The sequence below is a fragment of the Paroedura picta genome, chromosome 15 (genome assembly GCF_049243985.1).
Source record: "Paroedura picta isolate Pp20150507F chromosome 15, Ppicta_v3.0, whole genome shotgun sequence".
Lineage (NCBI taxonomy): Eukaryota > Metazoa > Chordata > Lepidosauria > Squamata > Gekkonidae > Paroedura > Paroedura picta.
Window position 1 is genome coordinate 4464425 of NC_135383.1, and position 15131 is coordinate 4479555.

General features: G+C 53.8%; 1 protein-coding gene across 5 annotated transcripts in view; it reads left to right on the forward strand.

The window, feature by feature from the left end:
- The first annotated feature begins 299 nt into the window (after positions 1–299).
- The window catches only part of MIB2 (MIB E3 ubiquitin protein ligase 2), a 35156-nt gene continuing 20324 nt past the window's right edge, over positions 300–15131 (forward strand). Inside the window, exons 1-2 of one of the 5 annotated variants that reach the window (XM_077311284.1) lie at positions 300–444; positions 14498–14829. In XM_077311284.1, the coding sequence (XP_077167399.1) occupies positions 14583–14829 (247 nt within the window). In that variant the 5' untranslated portion in view covers positions 300–444; positions 14498–14582. The other 4 variants (XM_077311287.1, XM_077311283.1, XM_077311285.1 and 1 more) reach the window with 4 other exon arrangements.

Sequence of the window (15131 nt, forward strand, 5' to 3'; positions counted from 1 at the left end):
GCAGCTTTGCTCCAGTTTTGGGGAGAAGTAGGGTGGGCAGAGGGGCGCAGCTCCGCTTTGCCCCACTCTCCTGGCCCCTTTTCGGCCCTGCGCTGGCCGCGGCGCGCCGCACGGGGGCGCTCTCCCCCCGGGTTTGCCTCGCCGGGCTCGGACGTGGGTGGCTGGGACAAAAACAAACAGCCCGGCTCCCTCCGGCCCGGAGCCGCCCCCGGTGCATGCCGGGAGGTGGAGTCCTCGCAGGTAGCAAAGTTGCCCAGGGAAGGCGGCGGAGGGGACTCCAGTTCCCGGAAGCCTTTGCGCCCCCGCAGGCTGGCGTTGGGAACTGAAAGAGCAGCGGCGGGGGGAGGGCACCGTGGCCGCCCGGGCTTGCTGCAGAGGAAGGGAGAGGAAACCCTGGGGGCGGGGAGGGGGGAGCAGCAGCTGTCTTTGCAGAGAAACTTCCCAGTAAGTTTGGGGTAGGGGGGAGAGAAGGAGGGGGTGAGCTGGGTGGGTGGGTGGGGCTGGGGTGGGGGAGCTTGCACGGGGCTGGGGGGGCAGGGGGAGATCTGGGGGCCGCCTCCTTTGCTCCTTTGCTCCTTTGCCTCCTTCCCTGGGTCGCCTGGGAATTGGCGCAAATCGGAGGGAGGGGGAATAAAAACCAACCCTGCGTTGCAGGCCGCTTTGGGGCCAAGGGAGGCGGGTGCGCCCGGGGGGCGGGGCGGGGCTTGATTTCTTGGGGCTCTGGGGGAGGTGGGCCAGCTGGGTGGGATTCTCGGGTCGGAACAGAGCTGGGAAGGGTTGTTTTCCTGGCTGCAAGGTGTGGGGGGTTCCTGTCGATCAACGGGGCGGGGGGTCTCTGGGGGCAGCAGGGGGAGGCCTAATGGGCTCCAGGTCTGTGGGAAGGGTCTCTCATTGAGACTCACGCCTTTGGCTGGCCCCCTTGGAGGCTTAGCTTGGCAAACTTTTCTCCATCCTACTTGGATGGCTCTGGCTAGCCGGATCTTGACAGATCTTCCCTGGTAAGGAGACCACCAAGGGAGGCCGGGGTGGTCCCGCAGGGGCAAGCAACTGACCGACTGCCCCTGGACGTCTGCGGCCTTGAGTGGAGTGGAGCCGCTGTCGATGGGCTGCAACCTGGTGGCATTTCTGACCACCCAGAGATGCGCTGCCTTGACCTGCATGGCCTGGGCTGGTCTGAATTTGTCAGCTTCCAGGAAGCGAAGTGGGGTCAAGCCCTGGTTAGTCCTTGACCGGGAGACCACTGTGGGTAAGTTCACGGTTGCTGTGCAGAGGAAGGCAATGCCAGACCACCCCCGGACGTCCCTGCAGGGTCGCCATGAGTCGGCTACTGCCTGGCTGTCCTTCCTGCGGGCACCTGTGGAGGGCGTGGGCTTGGATTTTGGAAGCTTGCACAGGGCAGCCGGTCGGTTGTGTGTGGCCGTGGCATAAAAGTGGCACCGGAGAGCAAAACGCCACCCTCATCTGTTGCTTGCAGTGAGCTCAAATGTCTGCCGGTGATCCCATTTTGATGGTTTATGGGGTGATAAGGGTGGTGGGTTAGTTTCTCCCATTCGGACGTCCCTTTGGGCTAGGCTGGTATTTCTGTGTGGTTTGTTTTGGTTTGCGTGCTCTTACTGTTTTAGACGAGCAGGACAATCTGTGTGGACCATCATCTGCCAAAGTAAACAAAAATAGCAAGCCGGAGGTTTGCAATCGGATACGAATGCATCCTGGTAAACACAAACAGGGCATCTGAATGGCCTTTGTGCATTAGACGGAGAGCCCAGCATCCTGCGGCCGGCCAGACAGCCCCGGAAGCAGGGCACAGAGGCCAACGAAAGAGCCCTTGCTTCTGGGACTGTCTGGCTGAGCACGGGATGCTGGGTTGGATGGCGCCCCTGTCACCCAGCTGAGGTACATTGCCTTTGGAGATGGAGGTTCCACTTCCCACTCATTAGCCCATAATCTTAGATTGTGCTTGCATTTTCCTGTAGCCCTTTCAAAGTCGTCGAGGCTGTGCATTGGACAAGGTAATTCTGCACCCTGTTTAGAAATTACTCTCTTTTTTCCCTTTGGCAGCCGGGTAGAATCTGTGCCGCTCTCCCTCTCCGAATGGGTTGAGGGGTGTTTGTTGGCCGTGGCCTTTGCTTCAGCTGGTTCTGCATCCTGTTTTCACTCACCCTTATCAAGGCCTTGGAGCTCTGGAGAAGCAGCTTTTTTTTATTTGTAGGAAAAGTGATGGGGGGGCGTGGCTGGGTGGGAGAGCCTCTGCTTGGCATTCCAAAGGTCCCCGGTTCAATCCCCGGCATCTCCAGCTAAAAGGACCAGGCAGGAGGGGATGTGAAAGAGTGGCTGCCAGTCTGGGTAGACAATACTGTCCTCGATGGAGCAGTTATCTGATTCAGCCGGCAGCAGCTTCATGTCCTGCATTTCAAGATCTGTCCTATGGGCAAATGTGGGATGCCAGGAGGAAAGTTGAAGCGTGTGACAAAATGGGGTGGTTCTTTTTGTTGAACCACTGTGTTCTGCTTTCCTCACGTGAGTGCCACGGAAATCTTTTGGGCTGTCTTGTAATGAAGAGGGCAGGGATGGCCAAACTGTGACTCTCCAGAGGGCCATGGACTACAATTCCCATGATCCCCTGTAAGCTGCTTTAAGATTTCTTCGGGCAGTGAAAAACAGGGCACAAAAACCAACTCTTCCTCTTCTTGTTCGTTTGCCGTCCTGGGCAAGAGCCCCACCCACTGGGCGGGGCTGGGGAAAAGTGTCCGTGGGCACCGTGTTGGGGACCTCTGAAGTAGAGGGCATGGCCGTCTTCGTTTGGGCAGGGCTCTTGCACATGTCCCAGAGCAGAGCCTCAGCTCCCTCCCAATCGCCGCCTCTGCAGGCACAAATTTCCCCCAAGCTGTCTCTTCTAGCAAGGGACGGCTTTCCGCCATGCTCATCTTTCGTCTGGCGGGCGATGCCTGCAAGCAGCAACCCTTAAAGAAATTAAAATTCTGCCCCCCCCCCAAAATGGGGAAGTGACTCCTTGCCACCCGGTCCCTTCTGCCGGGCGCTCCAAGGGCGCGAGGCGTGTCAGGGCGGATTAGGCTGAGCTGTTGTTGATCCGGCTCTGGCCTCCGGGAGGAAAGCCTCCTGTGGGAAATGGACGGGCCCTGGAAGCCGATTCCTCTCTGTGCAACAGCAGGGGAAACACTGGGGAGGGGGCGGGGGGAGAAGAGAATGGGGTCTGTGGGTGGAGGGGAAGCCCCCTGCCCTTCGCACTCCCTAGACCAGGGGTGGTCAAACTGCGGCTCTCCAGATGTCCATGGACTACAATTCTCATGAGCCCCTGCCAGCATTCGTTCATGGGAATTGTAGTCCATGGACATCTGGGGGGCCGCAGTTTGACTACCCCTGCCGTAGAGAAAGGTCACAATTCTGCGCCACAATAAATGTGCAGGCCAGAAACAGCATCCTGTGGATACCTTGCTGTTTGAGGGTGCCTGGGTTTTCTTTTCTTCCTTGGTGCCGGTCCCTCTGGCTTGCCGGCATGCCTGGTGATGATGATTATTTATTAAAATTCTGTACCGCCTTTCTGGAGACCGTCTGTGCTTGGACGAGAGTCGCTGGAAAAAGACAATAAAGCTAGGAAAAATTGAAGGCGGCAGGAAAAGGGGGAGACCCAACAAGAGGTGGATGGACTCGGTCAAGGAGGCCAAAGGCCCTGGTTTGCAAGATCTGAGCAGGGGTTTGTTTACGACAAGCTGTTTTGGAGAATGTTAATTCAGTGGGTCGCCAGCTGGCTGGGACTCACGGCAGTTGTAGTCTGTGGAGTCATGGTTTGGCCCACCCCTGTAATAAAGGCACAGGGGTGGATATTTTTAAGCCCCCCTCCTATTTGAGTCACATGCTCTGTAGGACAAGGAGCATTTGAATTGGCCTGCCCCCCCCCCCCTTCTCTAGCAATCTCAAATGGAAAATCCTCATCATGGTTTCTCCTGCTGCCAAATGTGAGCTTAGTATTTAAAATGGACTCTTGGCAGGAGGGACTAAGGAGATGCAGCTAAATGAAAGGAGAGCTCTGGGGATGGCCGGCCAAGGTCTTTTTTTGGTGGTGGGAAGGGGGGGGGTGAGAAGAGATCAGGGAAAAAGAGAGAGAGGGAACGATATGGAGCTAGACAGACCAGGGGTCTAGCTCAGTAGAAGGCAGAGAGACAGCGTGGTTAAGAGCGGCAGCATCTAATCTGGGGCACCGGGTTTGATTCCCCAGCTGGCAGGGGCTCATGGGAATTGTAGTCCATGGACATCTGGAGAGCCACAGTGTGGCCACCCCTGCTTTATTAGCAGTTAATCTGCAGATGTTGGCAGGCCATAACCGTTTGGGGGACAGCATGTACGGATGCAGTGGTATATTTTTGCGAAAAAAGAGCCTTCGGTGGAGATTTTGACAGATCGGACAGCTGTAACTCAGGGTCTGCTTCCACCTCTGGTGGAACAAAAGGTGTCCTTACATCTGGCCCTGTCCATCTCTTAGCATTGCATAACTCTCAAGTAGCCTGATGGGGAAGATTTACGGCCTCGGCGTTTGAGAGGCATTGCTCCTAAGAACAGCTGTTTCAATTCTGGCTAAAGCTCTATCCGGTTCTGCATCCTTTCCCCCCTCAACCGTCCACCAGCAGCCTCCAGGTAGGCCACATCCAGGGGTCTGGCTTGGCAAGGCCGTTCTTCTTCCCTGTGACTGCTAGAAATGGAGCCTCCACTTCCATGAGCAGTATACTTTGCTTCATAAACGGAGCTTCTTGGAAGGATCTAGCCAGCTGCCGTTGGGAACTGGACGCTGCAGCAGAGGAGACTTTTGCAGCGGGACTGAAGGTCTGGGCTTATGGGGCGCATGGCGTGGGGCAGCCACCCTGTTTCCCCTGACTGGTCTTGCAGTTTATTCATCAGGTCACTGTTCTTTAAGACCAGTGGCTATCATGAGAGGACGAGCCATTTTGACTGAGGGAGGCCTGTTTCTAACACAGTCTGCAGGCGAGGAGAAAAAGGAGAGGATTAAAGAATCAACGACAACAACAAAACACCCAAATCCGATTCCGGGTTACAGAGTGGCTCCCTGTACTGAGGTTTCTCATCCATCTCTCCCATGATTACCCTGACACAGCGGCAGAAGTTTCTGGCATTGAATTTCACCATAATTTCCCAGGCAGCTGCTGGGAGCCATGAAATCATCGGAGGGAGAGATGTTTAAATTGGCCCCGGTGTTTCCTTTCCTTTGGAGAGACCCCGGCTGATTCCATGGAGAACCCTGGGAAATTTGGCTGGGGTTAGCAGCCTCCAGGGGACAGGGATCCGCTCACCTGGAGGAGGAGAAGAAGAAGGAGGAGAAGGAGAAGGAGGAAAAGGAGAAGAAGAGGAAGAAGAAGAGTTGGTTCTTATATGCCGCTTTTCTCTCCCCGAAGGAGGCTCAAAGCGGCTTACATTCACCTTCCCTTTCCTCTCCCCACAACAGACACCCTGTGGGGTGGGTGAGGCTGAGAGAGCCCTGATATCACTGATATTGGTCAGAACAGTTTTATCAGTGTCGTGGGGAGCCCAAGGTCACCCAGCTGGCTGCATATGGGGGAGCGGGGAATCAAACCCGGCATGTCAGATTAGAAGTCCGCACTCCTAACCACTACACCAAATGGCCACTTTGGAAGGTGGAAGCTGCAATATTATGTCCCGTTGGGAGTCCGTCCTCTTCCTGAATGTTGTTTTCCTCCATCGGGCAGTGAAAAACACAGAGGACCATGCGCCCCCCGCCCTCAGACCTTCTAACGTGAAAGTTTGCCTGGGTGTCCTGGCCCTCAAGATGCCTTTAGGTTAGAACACAAAACGATTTAGAAGAGAGCCTTGACACGGCAAAAAACGTTAATTTCCCTTGGGCAAAGCACAAATGAGTCCCGGAGGCCAGCTGCTCTGGGCAGCTTCCTCCCAGAGGAAAAGCAAGGTAGCAACGGCCGGGCCGATCGGAGCAAAGCCACCTTTTCATTCCACTGTGTTCGGTTCTCTCTTTCCCTGACCCCACCCCCACCCCGTGCATATCCCTGGGTAAAATTCAGGCTTGATACAGCTTCATCACCGACTGGGTCGGCTTCCGAAGCTGACAGCTCCGACGTTGAGCCTTGAATCGCACTGATCTCTCTGCCGGCTTGAGAGCATTTTTGCAAAGCGTCCCTCGTGCCGGGATCGGGCAGGAGGGCAGAGATGAGACGTTGGCCCCAGGGCTGGGCTTGCTGAGGCTCCCGCTCCTGAAGAGAGGAAATGACTCGGCCGGGGGCGGTCAGATGTGTTTGAATGCGCGTGTGGGTTGAGCTTGGGAAAATCTCAAGGAGCCCCAAGGCGGGGCTGAGGAATATTTTGTCTGACTGAAAATCAGGGGGCGGGGGGCAGAGCTGGGTGCAATGTTAGTAAAAAAAACAAACTCTGATATAGGAACGTCTAAATTCAACTTTTGACTCTCAAAAGCTGCGCAAGAATCTCTGGGAAGGGATCTGAGCAAGGCTGTTCAGGAGAGGGGGTTTGGGTGGTCACGAATTCTGACGGTCAGCCTAAGTCAGAAGTGACTCAACAGGGCTTAAGACGTGCGCCAGACAAATTGGGTTCATCCGTAAGGTACCTGTGGACTCCGGAGAAGAAAGCCACCGCGTGTGCTAAAGGAATTTGGGTTCAGCTCTGACCCAGATCTCCTGATAGTCAATTTAATTCTCTGGCATTGATCTGTTGGGCTTACTCGGGCTTTTGCTTTGCTGTAGACCCACTAGGGTAGGAGGATAACCCATAGGCATGTCTGGATCTTCCCTGTGTGGAGTTTCTAGGCCTCCTACTGTTGCAAACAGTGTCAGATGGAAGAGGCCTGGGTTTGAGTCTCAGACTGGGTGATAAAGATTGCTGAGCCCGGCACTCTTTCAGGCCTTCACACCTCACAGGGTTGTTGTGAGGATAAAGCGGTGGATGGCAGCTCACGCACCCCGTGCTGAGCTCCTTCGGGGAGGGGCAGGATAAATGGACAGGCAGACAGTCAGTTGGAGGAATGCCAGAACCAGAACTTCATTTCCTCTTGGGCGTTGCTTTTGTTCCATGTTTCCCGGCTTCAGAAACCACCTCCCCTTACTGAGGCCTTTGGAGTCTGCTGACCGGTGGAAGGACAGCCCAGAAAAGAGAGGCAGAGCGACCTTCTAAGATGACTCTGAGTTTTTAATTTGGGACCGGGCCTCTTTGAGTCCCTGAAGTCCGTTCTGTTCTTGCTTCCGGTGGTCACTGCAGTTCAGGTCAGCATTTTAATTGGGTTAGTTCAGGCCTTTCGGCGATAGATCCTGGCTTTTCCTAACTCCTTTCAGAAGCCGCCTCGTTGCCCCTTTTGCAAATCCAAAGGTGGGATTAAAAGCCGTCTCGATAAACCGCAAGTTTTCAGGGCCGGCGAAGGAGAAAAGCGCCCTTTGGGAACGGGGAAGGTGGTTGCTGGTTCATAGAGGACAAAGATCGTCCAGGGCCCGAATGAGAGTGTGGAGAGAGACGTGAAGGTGTCCGTTTTTGGAAAGAAAAGATCTGATCATTTCAGTTTCCAGCTTCTCCCTGTGTGTGTCTGTCTCTTTTGAATGCCCTCCTCCATTGTTTAACTTAAAACTGCAAGCTCAGGACTTGGCATCCAAACCGCGCACTCTTGATTTTTAAGTGACTGTGGAAAGGTGACCTCTTTGACGCCTGGGGAGGGGGGGGGAGAGTTGTTCTTCTTCCCGAGGTGGAAAGGAGGCTGTGCCAACGAAAGGGGAAGGGATGCTTCTCCCCGAGTGAGTTTGCTCCTCCCGGGACGCGCTCAATGAAGGCCCCTTTCTGGAAATCCAGAAAGAGCAAGTCAGTTCGGCTGTTCAGGAGTTTCGTGCGCTTGGATTCAGTGGGACTCGGCCACTGAGTGAGTTTGTAGGACTGCGTTGGCGACAGTGTTTTATTTCAACCATTTGATGCCGAAGGCCAAATCTCAGGGCTCCCTGCTTTTGGAACAGTTGGAGTGGGGCAGGTGGGTTCTTTAGGGACGAGGTTTCGAAAATTATTACTTAAGAGGAAAGCTGTGTTGGTAGAGGATGGGTTGAGACCCTGGCATCCAGTAGGGCGGGCAGCTGGCTGCTTTGAGACTCCTTTAGGTGGTAAAAAAAAGCAGGGTGCAAAGAAACCCAGCTCTTCTTTTCTTCTTCTACCTGCTTACTGTCCCAGCGTGGTGTAGCAGAGGGTCTGGGAGACCCGCGTTCGAATTCCCTGTCTGTCATGGCATCTTGTTGATTGACTTGGGTCCAACGAATGGCAGGGGCTCATGGGAATTGTAGTCCATGGACATCTGGAGGACCACAGGTTGACTACCCCTGCCTTAGGGGTTGTCATGTGCCAGGCAGGAGTCCTTTTAGTTCAGTTACGGTTCAAATGGACACACTGTTGTTTCACTTTGTGTAGTTAGGAGGTGGCATTCAGGAAGCATTTTATTTATTTACACACTCACCTTATTTCTCTGCTGCCTCCAAAGCGGTCTCCCTCATTCTCCTTGGTATTATCTTCACTACAACCCTGCCAGGTAGGAAAGGCTGAGAGCGGGCAGCTGGCCCAAGGTCACCCAGCGAGGTTCCACGGCACGGACAGAGATTCAGACCCCGGTTTCCCCTTCCGTTGTCCGATACCGCCACGCTGCCCAAGAACCTAAATTGGCGCACAGATATTTCGTGCTCTCCTTTACTGTGAACAGGCTTAACTTTGGGAGCCGGGTCAGCAAAGCAGGCCGTCGGAGTCCCCTCTTCTCCCCGGCAAGCTACCGGGCCGCAGAGGAAAGCCCCTAATTTGGAAGTCAGGGCAACACAAGGAGGAAACCACCTGCTTTGCATGTGGAAATCCCGGTTCAGTCCCCCGGCCTTCCCCCTTAAAGGCTCTCCGGTGCTGGGAAAGCCCTTTCTTTGCCTGCGAGCTGCTTTAATCAGTGTAGACAGCTTGGAGCTTTAAGTCTGGCAGTGGCTGGATTTTGCACAGGGCAGCCTGGTCTGCTCGGGGGCAGCTGCCATGGATTCGGAGGCACCCGGAAGGGGGGATGCAAGGTCTGGCAAGCCGGGCACATCTCTCCGGACGGAGTGGAACTGTACTGATGGACTGCGGGCGCCAAGCCAGGGGGCGGAGCTTCCCCTTCCCTCTCCCCCTCCCCGCGGGTTCCATTATTCAGCCTCCGTTGCCTGTCACCATTCTTTTGGGCGCTGCCATTCAATGCAGCCTCCGGGGAGGGAGGCGGGAGGCATCTGCGTGGTGGCCGTTTGAAGCGTCCCTCCCTCCACCGCGGAGAGGGGGGCAGAGAGCAGCCGATTTCTCCCCCGTTTCTGTGCCGCTGCCAGATCTGATCTCAGCACAGCCCTGCAACACTCTTCCACCGAGGCAGGCATCAGCGGGCCGAGCGAAGAGATCCTGTTTTCCAGGTGCGAGGGGGAGGGGGGGATCCCCAAAAGAAAGCAGAGCTGTCGTCTTTTGGACACTGAGCTCAGGCCAAAGACAGAGGGGGGCATAGAGTCCTTGGTCAGCCAGCCCCCTGAGTCAGCGATGGGGGGCTCTCTCTTGATCTTCTTGCGTTGCTATTGGGGGTAATGCGGAGGTTTCCTAGTGTGCCTCCCCCTGGGAGATAATCCGATGGCAGCCCCGGAAAGCCTCCAGGAGCAGCTGGTGTTCCTCTCGGGAGACCTCGAAACCGTCACGTCGGAAACGACCACCTCTGACCTTCTCTGCCTGGCTTCAAGCTGCCGAAAGACACACGGCTGAAGGGAGCATTGACGCCTGGAAACGGACCCTCCAAAAATCGTGTTGGGCCCTGAGCTGCTACTGGATTCAGATTCAGAAGACGCCCGGGGGCTTTTGGTACCTCAAAACCGCACCTTTCCGAGCCAACAAAAACAAGCACGGACCTGTGTTCTCTCGTCCAGCTCCGAAAGGGGTGAGCCCCAAGAGGGACGTCCATTTGGGGGTTTGTGCCTCGATATTCCCCGGAAATGCCTCATCCCGTTCCAGCAGTCGCCGCGGCAGGATTTGGGGGCTGCTTCTTCAAAAGGACATGGGGCCAAATGGGCCCGCTATGACCGGTGACCTCGCCTGGGCTGCACCCTCAAACGCAGATTTCCACCAGGTTGGGAAGCTTCAGCTGAAGAGCCCTTCTAAATACAGGCGACGCAGAGTAAGGACACCTCTTGCCTCGCTCACGGGTAACTTCTTGGCGTTTTACCGTCTGCCGCCGCGTCCAGGCTACATTTTCTTACAGACACCATAAGGAAAAGCGGTGGCATGTTCCTCGGAAACTTGGGGGCGGGATGTGAAATCTGGGGACCTTTGCTTAAGAAAATGCTTCTAGGTCCAATGGTGTGCAAAGAGGGAAGGAGGAAGTATGGGGGGGATACTCCGTGGAAGCAAGTGGGGTTGTTGCTAAATGGGATCCAGGGGTCAGAAGCCCCACTGTCCTGTATTTCGCCCATGGGCGGCTAAAATGAGAGAAACAGCACAATGACATGCACAACGATAGCGCAAATTGTCAGAAGAAGAGTTGGGAACACAACGCCGAATTTGCACGGGACGGGCTGTCCAATCTGGCCGCCCCAGCATCTGAATATTTATTTAAGCGTGTAGGGCAGGGGTAGTCAACCTGTGGTCCTCCAGATGTCCATGGACTACAATTCCCACGAGCCCCTGCCAGCGTTTGCTGGCAGGGGCTCATGGGAATTGTAGTCCATGGACATCTGGAGGACCACAGGCTGACTACCCCTGGTGTAAGGTATGTTGTCTTCGGGGAATCTTCCTGTTGCTAGGACCTGTAGCTAAGATGAATGTGTCAGCACTTCTCTTCCCCCTTCTTTTTAACTAGAGCATATAATTTGATTGGGGAAGTCCTAAATGCTTATTCTGCACTTGGCGCCTAAAGGACGTCAGGAGGTCTGTTGCGTTCGGAAGGGATAGCACTCTCGCGTTCGACCTGAGACTTGAGGGCTATTTAATTATATATATATATATATATATATATATATATATATATATATATATATATATATATATATATATATATATATATATATATATATATATATATATATATATATATATATATATATATTCGTTCGCGCTGATACTTCTGGGAATTATAGTCCATGGACGTCCGGAGAGCCACCTCTGTACGTCTGTAGTTTGTCTGTAGTTTGGCCACCTCTGTACTAGACCAGCCCTCTTCACCACTATACCGCACTGGCCTCGTGGCCTGTGCATTGGTTTGCACGCCAACAATTCATGGATTACTTATTTATCGTTTGGCATGTGTGGAGTATAGCCAGGACATCCCAGGATTGGCTGGCCGCCAGACAAGTGACGTCCAAAGGAGACTTGCTATTGCTTGCCTCCATGCCTATGGCTCTGGTGTTCCTTGGGTTGACCGTGCTTAACTTCCGAGATCAGACTTGCCCTGGCTACCCAGGTCTTGGATGCTAAAATAGAAACCGTGACTTGGGCTAAAGCATTGCAGTTCTCCAAAAATCACTGTGCGGAGGGGTGTGTGTGTGTGTATCCCCTTCCCCAAATTTGGTTCTTTGAAGCTCCATGTAGTAATGGGGTGGCCTCATACAGAGACAAAGGCAGTGGGGGGGGGGAGTGCCGCGGCCTTAGGCAGAGGTTGGCAGTTCCACTTTGGCAAGTGCGACTCGGAAGCAACAGCTGGCTACCCCGCCGGCTAGTACAGCGGGTTTCCCTTGTTGACGAAAACAGCCGTTCTCGGGCCAGTGTGGTGTTGTTGTTTTTTAAATCCCTCTTTCGCCAGATGCGAACCAAGCTAGTGCCGTGCGCTAAGTGGGGGGACTGCTGGATCAACAAAACACGCTTGTGAAATGGCCCGGAGCGGGGGAAGGACCTCGGAGCCATTCCCCCATCCGTGTGAGCTGCCCAGCCAGGGCCTTACGTAAGCTTTCATTTGGCATTCGAGGGATGCTGGCCTGAAAGAGAGAACGGCCCCGTTGTGTAGCATGCCTGAGAGATTTGGGTAGCCCAGGAGGACTTGGGGCCCGGCCCCTCGTGTGACTGGTGGGCAGTCTGGAATTCCTCCCTGGCCTTCCCCCGTATCACACCTTGCCCAGACTGAGTCGAATTAAGTCGAGGGAGCACCTTGTTGTGTGGGTAATCACCTAATTGTGCATGCGTGACTTATCCAACGTGGTGCTTCTTGCTTGTAGAAATGGTATTTGCCACAGGAAAGGAGGGTGGGGAACTTTTGAGCATGTGGGTCGAGACTATTGGGGGAAGGCCGGGACCATCTTGCCAACTGTTGACAACAGCCCTGTTAGTTAGACAAAAATACCCAACTGTGGTGGATGGGAGGGGAAATTAATGGCTCGTATTCATCAAGCTTGTAAGATCCCTGCTGGATCAGACCAGTGGGCCATGTAGTCCAACACAGTGGCCAACCAGTTCACCTGTGGGTTCAACAGTAGGGCATAGAGGCCAAGGCCTTTGTAAGAACATTAGAAGATCCCTGCTGGATCTGACCACTGGGCCATCTAGTCCAACATAGTGACCAACCAGTTCATCTGGTGGTTCAACAATAGGGCATAGAGGCCAAGGCCTTCCTAAGAACATCAGAAGAGCCCTGCTGGATTAGAACCAATGGTCCATCCAGTCCAGCCTCCTGTCTCACACAGGGGCCAGCCAGTTCCTCTGGAGGGACAACAACAGGGCTTGCACTAACTACCAGTTTACAACTTAGAAGTGAGCAATGCTCATATTTTGGCCCGAGTGAAGGTAGGAAGTTGACGTCGCTAGGGAGCCATCCCACAATTTCTTTCAGGGCTGGCAGATATTGGCCTGCTTGTTGCTAGGCAACAATGGAGCACTTCTTCCCATGAAAATCCACCTAGCATTGGTTCTTGGTTTCACAATACAGCAGGCGAACTATCTATGGGAGGCTTTTCACTTGAGGGTTGAAGCAATGAATTTAAGGCACAAGAAAGGGCAAATTTCTTAATTATGAGGATACTTTGCGGACAGAACAAGAGATCCAGAGAAGCTGTGGAATGTCCTTCCTGGGAGATTCTCGAGAGACAGTTAAGCAGGCCTCTGGCCCTTGGAAAGTTAGAGACAGACAGAATTTAATCTCCGAGGATTTTACTGTTGTATGTTCTCTGCCTTCGGAATGCATCCGTATTCTCCGACTGTTGACTCAATGGATTTGTAGCTTCGGTCCTTGAATCTTTGGATTTTCTTTCAGAATTTGGTCTCTGATCAGTGACCATGATGCATAAAGCTGGTGGATCTGCACCAACAAGTAAGGTTCGCCAGTCTGGGTTGGGAAATACCTGGAGGTATTGCGGGTGGAACACGAGGGGGAAGAGTTTGGGGACGAGCCGGACTTCAATGTTATAATGCCGGAATCCACCTTCCGAAGGAGCCATTTTCTCCTAAGTGAAACTGTTCTCTGTCCCCAGGATTTTCCTCCACCACCTAGAGGCTGGATGGAGGGAGCCTAGAGCCAGGAGGGAAAAAAAGCTGGGGGAGACAACCTCAAAGAGATGGCAGGGGTGGCCAAACGGTGGCTCTCCAGATGTCCATGGACTACAATACCCATGAGTCCCTGCCAGCACATGCTCGTGGAAATTCAGTTTGTTTCAGAACGCTGTGACCTTCCTGTCTGCCTTCATCCTATTTTTTAAAATCAAAATTGGATCCTTGGAACAATAAATTTCCATGGCAACTCTCCTGCTGCTTAATTTATGATGCTCCTTTTTCCTGGGTTAACAGACACCCCCCTCCTTCGCCATTTCAGCCCAACCAGTTGTTAAAATGTTGCTGAGTGTGTGTGTGTGTGTGTGTGTGGTTGTGATGGGTGCGTGCTCTTTGATAGAAACGGGACGAGAGACTCTCATTGTCAATGTGAAAGTATTTTTAGTTCCCAGTCTAATTTTAGACCGTGCTAACAGGACAGGCAGCAAGAATGCTTAAATTTATGTTTTGTTGCGTACAGAGAATATTTATATATATTATCTCTCAAGGTTTGGAATTGCCTCTTGTCAAGGAACCTTGTCTTCTTGATGTTTTAGTGCAGCCGGTAAACTTGGTCTGGTGCGCAGGTAGGGTTGCCAGATTTCCTCCCCAGCCACCGGCAGTGAGTAGGGGGTTAGGTTACCAACTCCTGGCAATTTGAGGAGGGAGACTGGGGGAGGACAGGGACCTCCATGGGGCACAGTGCCACAGAGCGCCCCTTCCAAACCTTGCATTTTCTCTAGCCGCCATCTAGAGATGAGCTGTAATTGCGGGGGATCCCCAGGCCCGACCGAGGGGCTGGCATCCCTAGTGGGCACTGCCACAAAATGGCAGCCTAGCCACTCTTGCTAAACCAATGTTTTTAAAATCTGCTTATCCAATTGCGGCCCCTTTGGATACTGAAGAGGGGTGTATAAATACCAACTCCTCCTCCTCCTTCTTGTAACCAGAGCTCTTTGCCTTTGCCCCCTAGATTTTGCCCATGTGTTGCCCACTCCTCTCCTCTTCCTCTGAGCCAGCCGACTGGCCGACGAGCTGAGGTGCCCCCCGGCCTCGTGATGGACTTGGACTCCTCCGCAAGCATGCAGGTCGGAATGCGGGTGGTCCGTGGCGTGGACTGGAAATGGGGCAACCAGGACAACGGCGAAGGGAACATTGGGACGGTGGTGGAGATCGGCCGGCAAGGGAGCCCCACGACGCCGGATAAGACCGTGGTGGTGCAGTGGGACCAGGGGACCCGCACCAACTACCGGACAGGATTCCAAGGAGCGTATGACCTTCTGCTGTACGATAATGCGCAGATAGGTAAGTTTTGTTTTTTTCCCTCTTGGGAGCGAGCTTTTAAGCATCAAGGATTCCTGTCTCCCAACAACTGCTTGCTGCCTTCTGTTGCCTCATGTCCTTCTTCCCGGAAGCGATGCTTCCCTGCCTTTAAAGAAAAAATTCCCTCTTTCATTTCCTCGGGGAGCAAATGAATTGGTTTGCTTGATCGCTTGGCCGCCCCAGGAGCAGCATGAGCTGGAGGAAGTTTGCATTTGCAGAATGCGATAAAATCTAGTTCGGTTCAGCCCCGTTTTCAAAGAAGGGTGCAGTATCCTCGGACCGGG